Genomic DNA, 17,643 nt, shown 5'->3' on the forward strand with positions numbered 1-17,643 from the left:
GTGGGAGGGCAGAAGGAGCTGTAGAAACACCAGACCTCTTAAACTCAGTTTCTCAGGCCTGGGGGTACAGATGCTGACAGTCCCTTCTGCACCAGGAGCGGTTCCAGCTGACACAGCTGAACCCCAGGACTGGCACCTGCCCCACCCAATCACACAGGGTCAGGCTGACTGCTCAAGAGCCCCTGGGCAGAGACCCTGCTCTTCATTGCACACTCATCAAGCACCGACGAGGGCTCCAGCCAGGACGTTCTCCTGAAAACTAAAAGTGTCTCCTTGCGTGACAGGGTTTGAGGGTCTGTGAGTCTCATCTAAACCTTCACTATCTTTTCCTCCTATGACAGGTCCTCATGCTCACAGGCAGCAAATGTCCAACAGAAGCTCCATCACCCAGTTCCTCCTCCTGGCGTTCACAGACACACGGGAGCTGCAGCTCTTGCACTTCTGGCTCTTACTGGGCATCTACCTGGCTGCCCTCCTGGGCAACGGCCTCATCATCACCACCATAGCCTGGGACCAGCACCTCCACACCCCCATGTACTTCTTCCTGCTCAACCTCGCCCTCCTCGACCTGGGCTCCATCACCACCATTATCCCCAAATCAATGGACAATTCCCTCCGGGACACCAGCACAATTTCATACACAGGATGTGCTGCCCAACTCTTTTTTTATTTTTTCTGTGCTTCAGCAGAATTTTCTCTTCTCACCATCATGTCCTACGACCGCTATGTTGCCATCTGCAAACCCCTGCACTACGGGACCCTCCTGGGCAGCAGAGCTTGTGTCCACATGGCAGCAGCTGCCTGGGCCACTGGGTTTCTCAATGCTCTGCTGCACACGGCCAATACATTTTCACTGCCCCTGTGCAAGGGCAATGCCCTGGGCCAGTTCTTCTGTGAAATCCCCCAGATCCTCAAGCTCTCCTGCTCACAATCCTACCTCAGGGAAATTGGGCTTCTTATGTTTGGTGCTTTTTTTTTTGAGGGATGTTTTGTGTTCATCGTGGTGTCCTACGTGCAGATCTTCAGGGCCGTGCTGAGGATCCCCTCTGAGCAGGGACGGCACAAAGCCTTTTCCACCTGCCTCCCTCACCTGGCCGTGGTCTCCCTGTTTGTCAGCACTGGCATATTTGCCTACCTGAAGCCCCCCTCCATCTTCTCCCCATCCCTGGACCTGCTGGTGTCTGTTCTGTACTCTTTGGTTCCTCCAGCAGTGAACCCCCTCATCTACAGCATGAGGAACCAGGAGCTCAAGGATGCCCTGTGGAAACGGATGACTGGATTTCTTCTGAAGCTATAAACTGTCTCTGTCTTCTTCTATATAAGAGTTGTAATCTAAGTCCTTGCAGGATCATCATGTGTGCAGTATTTTCTGTCTCTAGTTGTGGTTTTGTTATTATGACTTTTTTTAATTCCCTTTGTAATTCTCTACCTCCTTTTCACACTGAGTGGCTGTGTCAATGTGGAATTGTTTTCTCTGTGTTTAAGCAAAATAAAGGGTCCTTCACCAAATTTTTTTAGCTGACATCCTTTCTCTAAGACCTTTCTGGAGCTGCAGGGATAGTTCCTGTGTGCATGGGTGGAAGGGAAAAGAGCTCTCACATGGAAGCACTGCCAGGGAGTATCAGTTCTTGTTCTTCCAGAGCTGTTCTGGTTTCACTCCCACACTCTCCTTCTCATCCCTTGTGTTGGTGGAAGGCTTGAGTGCTCTGGCAGCCTGGTCCCCGTCCTGCTGTGTGTCAGTACTGTGAGTGCAGGCAGGGACAGGCAATGGGCACTTGTGTCACAGAACTAACCTCACAACAGCCTTTCCAGATAGAAAGGTGATCTCCTATGGGCAGGGCCTGAAGGTTTAGGTCTTCTTCCAAACCTTCTCTCAAAAATATGCCCAAGAAACTGGCCCACAGATGCAAACACGATTGTACATCTGAACAGTGTGTGTGTGCAGGGTTGGCACTCAGCAGTGTCCTCTCACAGCCAGGCCTCCTGCCAGAAACCTGCAGGACCAACAGAGCAGGGGCTGGGCTGTGCCCCTGTGCACTGGACACCCCTCAGAAGGAGCCTCAGGTCAATCATCATGGACTGACCCCTTACAACCACCATTTCCAAAACTGGTCTCCTGTTCCAATTCACAGTGGTTGTTCTTCTGTAAATAGATGGACACTCAATGAATAGTTCAGCAGTGAATGTTTGCTTTGTACAGATGAGATGCAAGCAAGAACATCATGTACGTGAGGTGGCATGAACAAGAGTGAGCACAAACCCCATCAACTATTCCTTGGGTTTCCATGAAGGCCTGTGGCACACACAAGATATTGAGGTCACTTCATGTTGGAAGTAACACTCCATGGGAAATCACCTGAATGAAGCACTGGGTTGTGTTTTCTTGAACTGAGGTCCCTGTGACCATTCCTCGTGTCATGGAACATCTCAGAGGAGTGAAAAGCAGAATGACACAGTGCAGTGCTAACGTGTCTCCCATCCTTTGTGAGTGGCAACAGGAGGCCAGAGGGACACGGTGACTCCTGCCTCTGTGTGTAAAACGGACAGACTCTGTCTCTGAGCATCCCTGGGAGCATAAGGAGTCCAGGAGTCCAGCTCAGATGTGAACACCTGACAGAACCCTGATATTTCTGTGTGTGACTCCAGGAACAGACCTCACTGTATCAGTGAGATTCATCTCAGTGTCCTTGGACAGGCTCATTGCAAGTGCTCCTGTCTGCTACGTCACCCTTGCCCATGATTCGAGATTATGCTCTCAAAAGTGTCATAGAAACCTGAATAATCCAGGGTCCTTAGAAAACGCAGACCTCAAACCCATCTTCAAGCAGACCACGAGTAGGAACTAGAATAATAACAGGCTGACCACCCTACCTCCTTTCCTGGGAAGGGGATGGGACACGTCCTCCTGCAGCCATTTCCAGGAATGTGAAGGACAAGGAAGGAACTGCTCAACCCAAATGGACAGGGGAAAGAAAGGCATGTTGTGGACAGGGCATTTGCAAGGCCTCATCCATGGTCTCCTTCTGGCCAGAGTGGTGCTGATGGGGCTCAAGAAGTGGATGCTGAGTGGGAAGTTGGCTGAACCATCAAGCCCCAATATCACCAGTGGTACAAAGTCCTCTGTGCAGCCAGTTACTGGTGTCATCTCTCAGTGACCACCACTTGGGCCAATGCTGTTGAACATCTTTATTCTCCCCTCCTATGATGTAACAGAGTGAACTTTCAGTGCCGTTGAGGATGATGCAAACCTGAGTGGAGGCCTTGAGCAACCTCACCTGGTTCACCCTGCTCTGAGCAGGAGAGTGAAAGAGGATGAGTGAGACAAGGGCTCTCTGCAAACCTGAGTTATTCTGTGATTTGACAGAATTTTTGCCTTGAAGAGGTTTCTGGAGAGAAAATAGGTAGAGGAATAGGGAAAAAAAAAAAAAAAAAAAAAAAGACAAAGGCAGAAGAGGAGATACAGAAGGTGTTAACATAAATACAGCAGGTCCAGTGAGGAGTGCTTTTCACTCACAGTGTTAGCAGGAAATATATTTGACAAATTTGAACAAGGTGAGGAAGCGAGATGGGTGTCTGCAGCCTGCAGGGAAAGAGGGGCAGGGGTAGGACCGTGTAGAACAGTCTGTGGTGGCATTGGCAAAGGGCACTGGCAAGGCTGGAAGGCACCCAAAAAACCCAGGTCTCTGTCCCCTTGGCCATGGCAGTTGTCTCTGCCACTGAGGCCCGGGAGAAGCCATGTTGTCCTCATGGCACTGGGGCCTCGTTGCCTCCTTGCAGCCCCATGTGGAAGCTGGAAGTTGTTGTACCAGTGTTGTCCTTCCCTGGGCCTTGCACACCCACATCCCACGGTCCCAGGAAGAGCCCTGAGCCGTGTGTGAGGACAGGATCCCTCTTCCCATTTTCTGGAGGTCATGGCTTCTCCTTTGTGCTTGAGAAAGCAAGCCAAGGGTTTTTCACCATCAGAGCTGAACAAAAGTCTAAAAGGAGACCTCATGGTGGCTACAGCTTCCTCACAAGGGGAGAAGGAAGAGAAGGTACTGATCTCTTCTCTTTAGTGACCAGTGGCAGAACCCCAGTGGTGAGATGAACCCAAGCGAGCACAAATGCTGTCAGCTATTCCTTCGGGTGCCATGAAGGGCAGTGGGACAGAGATGGTGTTCAGGGGTCTCTTCCAGCGTGTGTTACTGTAGGATTTCATGAATCTTTTCCCTGGAGAGCTCTTTCAAGTCAGAATAGACAGAGGAAAGAGAAAAAAATGAGGCAGAAGCAGAGGTATAAATGGCCCAGAGTAAATACAGCAGCTCCTCTGAGGAACGTTTCTCCACTCAAACCCTTGATAGGAAATCTATTGGATACATTTGATGAAAGCAGCTCAGTTTGATCTGCTCACACACTGGACAACAAGGAGGGTGATGGCTGGGTACGATGCCATATGGTCACTTGTGTCTCAGGAGCTCATAGTCCAGTAGGAAGCCAATGGCTGTGCAGGGCACTGTGAGGTCACTTCTGCCTCTGCAGGGGACAGGCCAACAGCAGGAACATGGCTGGGAAAGGACTGTGAGGTCACACACACCAGACGAGCAATCGGGCCCAATCAGCGTGGCTTTGTGAAAGGCATGGCCTGCTTGACCAGCCTGATCTCCTTCTATGACAAGGTGACCGGCTGAGCAGACAAGGGAAAGTCTGTGGTGGGGAGTGAATCCGCCACACAGGCTGTGGGTGTTGTGTCCTTAGACTGCAGTAAAGCCTTTGACACCGTATCCCACAGCATCTCCTGGAGAAGCTGCAGCTCCTGGCCTGGATGGTGTATCTGCGATGGGTAAAGAACTGGCTGGAGGGCCTGGCCCAAAGAGTTGTGGTGAATGGAGCCAAATCCAGTTGGTGGCCGGTCACAAGTGGTGTCTGCAGGGCTCAGTATTGGTGCCAGTTGTGTTTAATCTCTTCATCAAATGATCTGGACGAGGGGGTCGGGTGCACCCTGGATATGTTTTCAGATGACAGCAATTTGGGTGAGATTGTTGATCTGCTGGAGGGTATTAAGTCTCTACAGAGGGATCTGGAGCCGCTGGTTCATTAGGCTGATGCCAATTGTCTGAAGTTTAACAAGGCCAAGTGTCAGGTCCTGCACTTGAGTCATAACAACCCCCTGCAACACTGCAGGCTTGGGGAAGAGTGGCTGGAAATCTGCTTGTTGGAAAAAGACCTGGGGGTGTTGATTAACAGCAGCTGAACATGAGCCAGCATGTGCCCAGGTGGCCAAAAAGGCCAATGGCCTCCTGGTGTGCATCAAGAATAGTGTAGCAGGCAGAACCGGGACAGCGATCATTCCCTTGTACCCGATGTGGGTGAGGCCACAATTTGAATACTTGGTTCAGTTTTGGGCCCCTCACTATAGGAAAGACCCTGAGGTGCTGGAGTGAGTGCAGAGGAGGGGGAGAAGGCTGTTGAGGGTCTGGAACACAAGTCAGCTGAGGAGAAGTTGGGGGTTCTGAGAGTGTTTATCCTGGAAAAAAAGGATGCTCAGAGGAGACCATTTTGCTCTCTACAATTCTCTGAAAAAAGGTTGTAGCATGGAGGGTGTTGGTCTCTCCTGCGTAGCAGCTGCCAGGATGAGAGGAAATGGCCTCAGCTTGTGTCAGAGAAGGTTCAGAGTTGATATTAGGAAACATTTCCTCATGGAAAAGGTTGTGAAGCAGTGGAAGAGGCTGCCCAGGGAAGTGGTTGAGTCACGATTCCTCGTTCCTTAGCACAGCTTCTAGGAGGATCTGTGCCATGATCTTCCCAGGCACAGCTAAGAGGCTGACAGGTCAGTAGTTTTCAGGGTCCTCCTTTCTACAGCAGAGAAGAGAAACACTGCCACACAGAACACCTTGGAACGTGGAGACTGGACATGAGGAGGAAGAAATGCCACCCAAAGGGCAGTGCTGTAGCATAAGAAATCATCCAGAAGGAGCATGAGATCAGTCCATGTCCTTGTGTATCCAGGAACAGAGCATGAGAGTGCAGACACATCAGTCAACGTATGGAAATACCAGGGTGAGAGCAAGGGGAGGAAGCGAGATGGGTGTCTACAGCCTGCAGGGAAACAGAAGCAGCTGTGGGACAGTGTAGGACAACCTGTGGTGGAGATGGCAAAGGGCACTGGCAAGGCTGGATGTCACCAAGAGAACCCAAGTCTTTGTCCCCTTGGCTATGGCCATCGCCTCTGCCACCAAGGCCTGTGAGGAGACGTTGTCCTGAGGCACTGGGGCACCTCATGGCCTCCTTGCACACCCCAGGAAGGCTGGGAGCTGTCACACCATTGTCCTTCACTCAGCACCACACAGCCCACATCCCCCTGGCCCAGGAAGAGCCCTGAGCAATGTGTGAGGGACAGGATCTGCCTTCCCAGGGGCTGGGGGTCAGGCCTTGGCCTCTCTGCTTCACCTAACAAAACCAGGCTTTTCTCAGCACCTCAGCTGCCTGCACATTTCCCTTTGTTTATCTGCCATCATGGCCTCCAATTCTCTGCTCTAACGAGGCCCTGGGGAGGCTTTGCTGGTACTTGTCCTCAGTGGAACTCATTAATACTTCAAGGTACTTAGTACTGTTTTCTTCTGGCTTTGACTTCTGGAAAGGTTTGTGCAATCTCCTCTCAGCACCTGAGTAATGTTCAAGGACTCAGCACCAAATGCACCATGGGGCTCATTACACTGAAGAAAGCTCTAGCAAACCATATCTCTTCTTGTAATTTCCTTCTACTCTTGTACTGCCAATTATGAAAGTGTCCTAGTGTAGTTATGGAGAAATATTTCAAAAACCTTCTAATAAAAATGCCTTTTGTTGTTAAAGGGTATAGTTTAGTATTTTTCAGTGTGGAGAAGAGGTGACTGCAGCATTGTCTGATGTTGATCCAGGGTCTCTCCTAAGCAGGTCTGGACTGGCTGGAGAAGCTTTCCCTTGAGGTCTCACACCGTGTGCACAACCTTGCTCCTCACCTCGCCAACCCCCTTGTTTCTCTCATGCCCCCCTGGGCCTTGCACCCCTTTTCCTTACACCAGACTTCTCCACTGCAGTCTGCAGCTGGATGTGCCAGCTCCTTTGCACCAGCTCCCACCTGCTCTCCTTGGAGACCTGGCTGCACATAGCAAACAGGACTTTGCTTTACCTTTGAACAAACAAAATACAACTGATGAGAGTCATGATTAAAAGAAAACACATCCTCAACTGTACACCATGGACAAACTGCCACCACTGAGGTTCACCTTCTCCAAGGCAGAACCGTGCAAGAAATGTTGTAGACAGGAAGGTAATTATAAAATAAACACAATGAAAGAGTTGGCTAAAGACAGAATTAGACAGAGTACTGAAAGACAAGAAAACTTCTAACTCCTTGAAACTGAAAGCAGCAACTGGATTGTGGAAAAGTGTCTGAGTGATCAAACAGTAAGAGGAAGGGAACCCCAGAGAGCAATGGCAAGTGCTTGTGTGCAGATCAGCTGCTGGAAACGGGACTTCAGACATGGTCGGTTTAGTTAGGGCAGGAGGAAATACCTGGAGGATGAGGGAGATCAGATGCACAGGTAACAGAGAGAGTGCTGAGAAGGCAAATCTAGTGGAGGATCGGAAGTTCTCCTTTTGCTCTTATTCCATGTCCTGAAAAGTCTCATTTTGATGTCATCGGAAAACACTGGTATTTAAAATATTCAAAACAAAGAAAGCAGAATTAAAACACCAAGAATGTTTGATACGTAGAGTTACAAGAAGATATTTCCTTCACTCTACATCATTCATTTGGTCTGTTATTCTCTCCGTTTTTTTAAAATGTTCTCTAGATTTCTCTCCTACCAAAGTCCACAGCATTAAGAAAGATAATCCTTGTGTCTTGCACAGCGTCGAAGGCACCAAACAATCCACTGCCATGGACTGTCAGTGCCACTTTTTACCCTTGGCACACAGTGAGTCCTGCTGGAAGCTCTTGGCCACTCTTGCCTGACGGAGGGAAGAAGGATAAACAGGTTAATTGAACTGTTCTCTTTTTAGATGGCCGTGTTGACAGTGATCTCAACAGATCTGTGTTATCCGTCTTTCTACAAGATCATAAGGAAAAAATGTATTTATTGTGTTGGTAAGTATATAGGAAAAATATATGTTTGTGTCCGGTTACTCAGCAAAATGCACTTCCTACCAGCACTCTCAAAGGAGAAATCTTTCTTCTGAGAAATTGCTGTCTCCCAAGCCTCTGTGACTGGAGACAGGAATCTGGAGAACAACCAGCAGTGGATGGGGTGTTGGTAGGTAGGGTCTGGCGGCCGGAAGATCTCGCACTGTACTGAAAGGCAGTAGCCCCTCCCTTGATAGGTAGTAGTGTGTGGTGTGTGATCCAAGCAGACGGAAGTGACGTTGTAAACTCAAGATATAGATTGCTGTGTTACCTGCCAATAAACGCCATTTGCCGCCCACCACATTGGTGTCTGCGGGCTGATGACCCGAGCGGCCTGGGGGTGCCCGTCGTGCTGTTCCTGAACCAGGTCGCTGTTGCCACCTTGTGGCTGCAACAAGTTGCATATTTATACAGCCAGTGGGTTTGAAAAGAAAAGCAGACAATGAATTAGAAAGGGGATGACAAAAATATCATGATTTATTAAAAAATAAATACCACCAATACACAAACACAGAATCTGGGACTCTAATGAGTTACATTAAAGCTGTTACCGGTTAGAGAGCGGGTGACGGACACTTTATTATTTTTGAAACGTCTCCAGTGATTAGCTTCCTCAGGGCATCCTTGACCTCCTTGTTCCTCAGGCTGTAAATGAGGGGGTTCAATGTTGGAGGTATCAGTGAGTATAGAACAGACATCACCAGGTCCAAGGACAGGAAGGAGATGGAGGGGGGCTTCAGATAGGCAAAAAAAGAGGTGCTGGCAAACAGAGTAACCACGACCAGGTGAGGGAGGCAGGTGGAAAAGGTTTTGTGCTGCCCATGCTCAGAGGGGATCCTCAACACAGCCCTGAAGATCTGCACATAGGACAGCACAATAAAAATAAAACAGATAAAAAATAAACAACCACCAACCACAAGAAGCCCAGCTTCCCTTAGGAAGGTGCCTGAGCAGGAGAGTTTGAGGATCTGGGGGATTTCACAGAAGAACTGGTCCAGGGCATTGCCCTTGCACAGGGGCAGTGAAAATGTATTGGCTGTGTGCAGCAGAGAATAGAGAAACCCACTGGCCCAGGCAGCTGCTACCATGTGGACACAAGCTATGCTGCCCAGGAGGGTCCCATAGTGCAGGGCTTTGCAGATGGCAACGTAGCGGTCGTAGGACATGACGGTGAGAAGACAATACTCTGTTGACATTGCAAAGATAAAGAGAAAGACCTGGATAACACATCCTGCATAGGAAATGGCCCTGGTGTCCCAGAGGGAATTGGCCATGGACTTGGGGACAATGGTAGAGATGCAGCCCAGGTCGAGGAGGGCGAGGTTGAGCAAGAAGAAGTACATGGGGGTGTGGAGGTGCTGGTGCCAGGCTATGGTGGTGATGATGAGACCGTTGCCCAGGAGGGCAGTCAGGTAGATGCCCAGGAAGAGCCAGAAGTGCAAGAGCTGCAGCTCCCGTGTGTCTGCGAATGGCAGAAGGAGGAACTGGGTGACGGAGCTGCTATTGGACATTTGCTGCTGATGAGCATGTGACACTGCCACAGGAGCAAAAGAAAGTGACAAGTTAGGGGAGACTTCTCTGAGCAAAATCAAAGCTATTTCTCATACACCCTCCCCCTGATCCAAACCCCCATGTCCTTTTCCAGATCTTCCTCCAATTCTATGGCTGAGCCCTGGGTGGCGCTGGCTGGAGGTGCCGCGAGGAGCAGGGCCTGTGCCCGCTGGCTGCCGAGGAGTCAGCCCTGCTCTGCACCAGGGGGCATGGGAATGGGGGACAGGGGCCAGTCCTGGGGTTCAGCTTTGTCAGATGGCACCATGACATGTCTCACCCTTTCCTAAAGTCTCAGCACCCCACATTTAGTACAGGAAACACACTACTCATTTCACCAACCCAAAAGAATTTTCTCTGTTGCAGCATTTCTGCGCTTCTCTGTGAGGCTTTTAGAAATGACAAAGATTTTGTAGGACAGGTGTGCATCCTGGAGGGAAGTTCACAGATTGGAAAGACACCTGAAGAATATATCCAGGTGTCCTAATGATGACATTTGATTAAGGGAGACTCAGCTCATTCCCCACGTCCACAGACTGCATTGCCCACACCCCACAGGTCAGAGCAAAGCTGGGACACGTGTTCCCATGGACACAGCTGCAGGAAAGGACCCACAAGATCAGGCTGTGACTCTGCAGCTGAAACTGCCATCCCCAGAGAGCCTGACAGCAAGAACAAGATCCCAACAGCAGTGACCCAGAGCAGGGGAGCAAGAAGGACAATGCGGTGAGGGTGGGTGTGAGACAGGCCAGGGCAGAGGCAGCCGGGCACTCAGACAGCGTCACCCTTCCCCAGCTGTGCAGCCACCTCCCAGACACCAACATTGCCGGGCAGCTGCTCTCAGCCCCTGTGCTCTGCAGAGGAACTGGAGCTCTGGCTGCACAGGAGCTGCTCCATGCCTTGGAGCCCCCGACCCTGAGGGCAGAGGCTTTGCTGGGTGGGAGAGGAGGCCAGGGGGCTGCTCACAGGAGGGATCTGCACTGCAGGGGATCACAGGGACTTTTCTCTGTTCTCCCTCCCATAACAATGCCAGGTTTAGTTTCCTCTCATTTCTGATCATTTCCCTGCTGCCTGGAGATTCTCCCCCTGGGAGGTGTTTCCCTGTCCATGTCTCTTCCCTGTCAGTGCTCACAGACCCCATCCCACCCTCTGTGCCCTCCCCCTGGCCCTACAGATCCTGCCTGTTCACAGGGCACTGCCTGGGGGCATCTTCCTGTTTGCAGGTTGGAAAACTGGACAGGTCAGATTAAGGTTAAGGTGTCCAGCAAAGGTGATGCTGTTGCTGCATAGGCAGAGGAGTGGCTGAAGGCATGAGATGATTCTCTGGAAGACCTACTGATCACACAGTTGCAGTTCTCAAACTTCTCTTTTACGTTAGGATCTCCTTTTGCTTTTATCCCCACCCGTTCCCCAAGAGTAGGAGACTGAAAACAAAGACTCAGGGAAGGTCCTTGACTTTATAAGACACCTTGTCTCGATTTTCTCCTTGAAAGCTCTTGTAACTATTCTGGTGGTCATCAGGAGCCGTGAGCAGCCCTGACCTGCACAGCAGCCTCTCCACAACACAAGGACCCTGTCATTGTGGGGATCACTCTTTCACCCACACTTCTCCTCACAGCACCATGGGGATCTCCGTGGGCAGGCAGAGCGCTGACCCTGGCAGGCGGCAGAGTCCCTGCCCCAGCACAACCCTGGGCTGCAGGGACCCTGCTCTGCAGGACAGCCCTGGGCACCCTGGGTGCTCCCCCTGCACTCACTCTCAGCAGAGGTTGTCGTCATTCACTGTGCCTCTGACAGTGCAGCAGGGTAGCCCTGTTCTGGAGTGTGTTCTTCTCCTCAACAGAGATACTGTGAGAGACACCTGACAGATCCTGTAAATTGTGGCATGTACCAGATAAGGGGCTCCCTCCAGGAAATGCAGCTGCATTGTCCTACAGCCAGAGACTTACCGTGTTAGCACTGTGATTTGTCTCATTGAATCCTCAGCAACCTACCACCCAACATTGCCTTTAATCTCCCTCTGCCTGGCTGCTCTCCCATCAGCATCTCCAGGCAGAGCCCTCAGCCCTGCTGCGTGTGCAGAGGAGCTGCTCCTGGGCAGAGCTGTCTCTCTGCAGCGCTGCCGCTTGCCAGGAGCTCCCTCTGTCCCAGGAGCCCAGCCCAGCTCAGCAGCACAGGAGCAGCCCAAGGCGCTTTAATGACCCCTCTGGTGGCTTTGGTGCTGAGTCCATGGACCTTCAGACCATGAGGGGAAACTGAAGGAAACTTCTACAAGAAGTCAAAATCAGAATAAAACTGCAAAGTTTCTTGTAATGTTAAAGAGTCCCACTGAGGGACACAACTGACAAACTGTCCTAGGGTCTGATTAGAGCAGAAAACTGGAGGCAATGATGACAGATCAGGAAAAGCAAAGTAAAGGTCTCTCTGATGCTGAATAAAGCTGGATGTGTTTCATTAACCAAAGGGCCAAGCCCTGACCTCCAGCCCTGGGAAGGCAGATCCTGTTCCTCACGTGTTTTCGAGGGCCCTTCCTGGGACAGTGTGATGTGGGGCTGTGCAAGGCCAAGGGCAGGACTATGGTCCCACACCTCCCAGGTTCCTGGCTGGGGACAAGGAGGCCATGAGGCCCCTGTGCTGGAAGGACAAGGTGTCTCCTCACAGGCATCAGAGGTGCAGACAACAGACATAGCCAAGGGGAGAAGGAGCTCATGTCTGGTGGGGCTTTCAGCCTCTCTACATCCCTTGATCATCTCCACCACAGCCTGTCCTGTGCTGTGGCATCCCCTGCACCTCTTTCCCTGCAGGCTGCAGACATCCCTCCTGCTGCCCCACCTTGCTCTTGTCTGAGCATCTTCCTTTGCTGAGATCTCTGCATCCTCCCCAGCTGTCCCTTGGAGCACAAAGCCTTGGGCTGATGCAGACTCCCTCTGCTGACCTGCTCCACCACAGCACTGCCCTTCCAGTCACATTCCTTGCTGCTCATGTCCAGCCTGGACCTCCCCAGCTGCACTTTGGGCCATTATTTCTTTCTCAAGCTCTTTCCCACTATGAAGAAACCTCCACCACCTCTGAAACCACCCTTCAAGCACTCTCAGGCTACTCCTGCACTGCTGCAGCCTCCCCAGCGCTGCTGGGCCAAAGCAGCCCAGGTCCCTCAGCATCCCACACCATGTGCACAAGGTGCTGAACCTGCCTTGGCACAGCCCTGCACTCTCCAGTTCCTCCCTGCTTCTCCAAACTGGGAAGCCGCACACTGGCACACCCCGTGTGTGTGGGGTCACACCAGTGCTGAACCGAATGGGATGAGAATTCCAGGTGTCAGGGTCCCCACGCTGCTCCTCATGCAGCCCCGTGTGCAGCTGCCTTGTTCATGGTGAGCGTGCACCACGGGCTGGTGTGGGGACCTTGGAGTGCCCAGGCCCTTCTCCTCAGGGTCACTGCTCAGCGTGTCAGGTCCTGCTCTGTCCTGATGGATGGGGTTATTGTCCCACCCTGATACAGCACTGGTCACTTCTCTTTCTACAGCTTCAGAGCTTTCTGCTGGTCAAACACCAGATACTCACAAGGTCTGGACTCTCCCTGGACTGAAGCTCCATTTGCTCAGCTGTTAATCTTTTCATGCAGATGGTTTATCCTGATGAGGTTTTCTCTCCCAAAATAACAGGATAAGGAGTTACAGGACACTACAAATTCCATCTCCTGGAGAAACCGTGGGATCTTGGGGGTCTGTTACTCATACTGTCAGAGATCTGGACTCACAGGGGTAGATTCCCCTCTTGTGAGGGAACAGCAGGAATGCATGAAATTCAGCCTGTGGACAGAAAATGTCAGCTGAAGGTTGAGGAGTCATCAGGAAAAGGCAGAACAACATGGACAATGTTGTGGTGACGGGACATCAGCTACAGACTCACTGATGAGGAAGATAAATTATATGAGGCCTCCTTCAAGACAAATGAAAGAAGCCTCATATTGTCAGGGCGGTGTCCTCGTGTCAGACCTGAGATATCCCAGTATCTGCAAGGTACCAGCCATCCAGGAGGGTTTGGAGCTCATTGACAACATCTTCCTGACACGGGTGACTGAGGAGTCAGTGGGGTGAGGTGCCCTGTGGGACTTCACACTTACAAACCACAAAGAGTTGGTCAGGATGGAACAGTCAGGGATGGGAAAGTGGAGCTGAGGCTCCTGGGAGATGATCACAAGGCCAAGAGCAGGATTTCAGGAGAGCAAGCTTTGGCCTGCTGAGGAACCTGCTTGGGTCCTATGGGATATGACCTTGGTGTCTGCAGTGCTTCTCTCTCACATTTCCTCCCTCCTCTCTCCCACCTGCTGTTGTGCAGCGTTTTTTACCCTTTCTCAAATACAATATCCCAGAGGTGCTGCCAACATCACTGAGTGGCTCAGATTTGGCAAGGAGTGGGTCCATCTTGGAGCAGCTGAAATCAGCTGACACGGCTTCATTTCTAGTAAAAGAACAGACAGGGTGAATGTGGAACTGCTGCTGAACTTTCTAAGTTTAAAATCAGACAGGACTGAGGTTCTTCATGGCTTCTTTGCCTCCATCTTCACCAGCAAGGTCTCCTGGGACTTTGTTCCTGAAGGCAGGAGTCTGGAGAACACCCAACAGTGGATGGGGCTCAAGTCAGGGGTGACCTGAGCAAACTCAGACACCATTACAGAACAATAGATGGGTCACTTGACCAGCTCTCTGAACACAAATATCACTGTGCTGTTGCACCTGAGATTCCCAGGAACACCCACCTCTTGGTCCAGAGGTCTGTGACTCCTCTTGAGGTGTCCTGGTCCGTCTCCTCGCTCAAGTGGTGATTTAGGCACCCACTTCTCTGACACATTCAGTCGTTCTCAGGAGATTCTCTAGATCAATATTCATTGGAGATTGTTGATACCAGCTGTTGTGGAAATAAGGGTTTTGGGAGGGTGACGGAAATATTAGAGATTTGGTTTTATTACTCTTTATTATGGAAATGCTCACTGTTTGGCTACAATTCAGAAATCTCTGAAATCATCCACACCAGACTTGAAGCCTTTAGGAAAGTGCTGCAGAGAGCATCGTCTTGTAAGGGCATTTTGGATGATACTGAGCCCTCTGCTGCCACGATCCTGAACTGCAGGTACTGAAAGAATGAACAAACCTGTCATGAACTGAAGGGTAGAAACAAACCCCAGGTTTCTGAGGGTGTTTGGTGTCGCGGTTGAGATGGACAAACGACATGGACCAAGTTCCTCCAAGATGAAAGTAGTAGATGCCATTTATTGCCACAAGTGCATTTTTATTCAGTTTTACCAATTCATGTGTCTCTTCACTATTGGTTACAAGTTACAGCAGTAACATCTCATTGGCTAATTTTGCTACCATCAGTGTTACTCTTCTACTCCCTTCTCTCTCACGGGTACATCCTTAATATCTCCGGATACTCCTTTACTCCCATCTTTCTCACGGGTAGGCCTTCATATCTTCAAGGCTAATTTCTGTTCCCATGCCCTCCGTCAGGGAATCCACGGACCCACCGTAGTCCCCCACAGTTTGGGACCCCGCAAAGGGCATTGCTGACACAAGCAGTCCCTCTCCCTGGAGGCTTCTCAAGAAAAAGCCTGGAGACAATGGTCAGCGGTGGTAAAGGCGATGTGGAGGTGGCTCTGGTGCCACGTCAGCTCTTGATGTTGATTCATCATCAGAATGGCCAAGCCCTGACCCCAGGACCTGACAAAGGACACCTTTTCAGGCAAATGTTTCTCAGGCTCTGCCTGTGGTCACTGTGAGTGTTTTGTGTTTTGGGGGTGGGTTTGGTGCCAAGTGCTGTTGCTTTAACCACAAGGCTCTGGTTTTCTGAGGACTTGGCAATGCCTGTGAGGTCCCCCAAACCCGTTCAACTTCTTTCATAAACCTGGCAATGGTCACCAATCACCTGAGCTGTCCAAGTCCCAAACTTGCTTGAATCCTCTATTTGGATCCATACCCATCACTCCAGGAGGTTCATGGATCCACCAGGCTCATGGATGATTCCTTAGGTCCATCCAAGTGTGGGCAGTGTAAGAGAGGAGCAGAGTAGGGTCAGCTCATGGGCCGTGACTGAGCACAAACACCCCAGCAGCAGCCATTCCCCATCTCCCAGGCACAGCCAAGCCCACAGCGTGCAAATGGCACTGCCATATAGCATTAGTCCAAAAAAGCCTGCCTTCTTTCCAAAATCAACAACAATCTTTCTACCATTCCCCTTCGACCCTCAGATATCAGCCACATTCCACTTGTGGCTCAGACATGGTTGTAAGGATTTGCTGAAGTCATCAGCCATCACCCTTTTCTACCCCCCATCCCCTGACGCTCTCCCACACCACACATGGCCAGTCACTGCTGCTCAGGGCCTCGCACTCTACAGAAGAGGCCTTGAGCTTCTTGGCTCTTCCTGGTGCTTGTTATAATCTTCCTCACTCCCTCCAGATCTCATGGTGAGATTTCTTGTTCATGACAGGGCCTTTGTAACCAACTCTTATGAAATGGTTGTCCTTCTGTGATCATCTGTGCAGAAGAAGTGATCAAAGCACCAAATATGTCAAATCTGATGCCGAGTGAAATGCAATAAAACCTTGTTGAGCCAGCCCCGTAGCTGTGTCTTTGCAGCAAGGAGTTTCTCCTGAGAAAGGGATCCAACCCCTGCCACTCTCTGCAGAGGCACATGAGCAGTGTCCATGCACCTGGGGACACAAAGAGTGACTTTTGCAAGATCACCCTCTATCTGGACCATTTAGAAATGTACCTGTGGATGGGGTATCAAGCCTTATAGTACAGCAGAGACTGGAGTTCTGAGCTCCCTTCAATTCCCTGTGTGACAGTCTGTAAAATTAATTAACCCAGTGAAAAAGTTGGTTTTGATTCCCTTCACAGCCTGAAGCACCACATGGCTCAGGAGACAATCCAGGATATCCAACCAGCACTCACATGCCCTGATCTTCAAGTTCAGGTGTTCCCGGGAATCTCAGCAGACACGTCACGCTGATATCTGGGTTCAAGGAGCTGGTCAAGAGCCTCGTCTGCATTTCTGTAACGGTGGCTTTGCTGCCTGACTGATGTGCGGACTCTGTACGTGGATGCTGACACCTCTTGACCAACCTGCTCTGAAAGGATGAACAAGGTGGTGTTTTCTTTCTGGAAGGGTATTAGGACAGCAAACAAGAGGAAGCTGTGTTAGAGAAATGAAAAAGGATACAAAGGTTGTGATTAGGGCTGTTTACGGTTACTTGTAAAGCAGCCTTCCACCTCATGTGAATTATTTCTGTGATCAGAGAGAACCTGAGAGCTTTCTCCAAATCAGAAACATGAAGGGGAAGGAAGGAAGGAAGGACAGTGTCATTCAGTCTCTAAGGCACCTCAAGAGGTGTCTTGACCAGCCTCCTCCTAAAAGCAGGGTCAGACCAGATTAGTGAGGGGTCTATACAAACACATCGTGTTAACTTTCTGAGGTAGAGTGGATGCGCACTGCTGGGAAACAGCTTCCAGTGCTTGATTGTCGTCAGGAATGGAAAGTTTCTCCCTTTATCTATTGTCCTTCTAAGCCAAACCATCCAGATTGCCTTTTACCCATCTACTTACACACTGACACAGACCAGAATATCCTAACTTGGGCACAAGCACATTGTGGGGGATGACGCTGAATGCCTTGCTGACTTCCAGGTAACAGACCACCCCTGCTCTGCCCACATCCAAACCCTGTCCTTTCCTCACAGAAAATAAAGAGGATGGACAGGCAGAACTCCCCTGGGTAAACCCCGTCACCTTCTCTTCCAGACACCCAGAAATGGGGTCCCAGTGGACATGTTCTGGGGCACAGCCCTTAGTTCCCCTGCTCACCCATTGGCCATTTTGAAAAGTGCACACACTGTGTGAGAGCTGCCAGTGGTCAGGGAGTCCCCCCAGTGTCCATGAGCTTTCCAGG

At 50.7% G+C, this 17,643-nt stretch overlaps 2 protein-coding genes across 2 annotated transcripts; one reads left to right on the forward strand and one right to left on the reverse strand.

The window, feature by feature from the left end:
• Nucleotides 1-334: 334 nt before the first annotated feature.
• LOC136116299 (olfactory receptor 14A16-like) lies at nt 335-1,297 on the forward strand. The gene has a single exon (XM_065862499.2). The coding sequence runs from the start codon at nt 335-337 to the stop codon at nt 1,295-1,297; it is 963 nt and encodes a 320-aa protein (XP_065718571.2).
• Nucleotides 1,298-8,697: 7,400 nt separating this feature from the next.
• Nucleotides 8,698-9,654, reverse strand: LOC136115696 (olfactory receptor 14A16-like). The gene has a single exon (XM_065861903.1). The coding sequence runs from the start codon at nt 9,652-9,654 to the stop codon at nt 8,698-8,700; it is 957 nt and encodes a 318-aa protein (XP_065717975.1).
• Between the last annotated feature and the right edge of the window lie 7,989 nt (nt 9,655-17,643).

This window comes from Patagioenas fasciata, chromosome W (assembly GCF_037038585.1).
Source record: "Patagioenas fasciata isolate bPatFas1 chromosome W, bPatFas1.hap1, whole genome shotgun sequence".
NCBI classification, from domain to species: Eukaryota; Metazoa; Chordata; class Aves; order Columbiformes; family Columbidae; genus Patagioenas; species Patagioenas fasciata.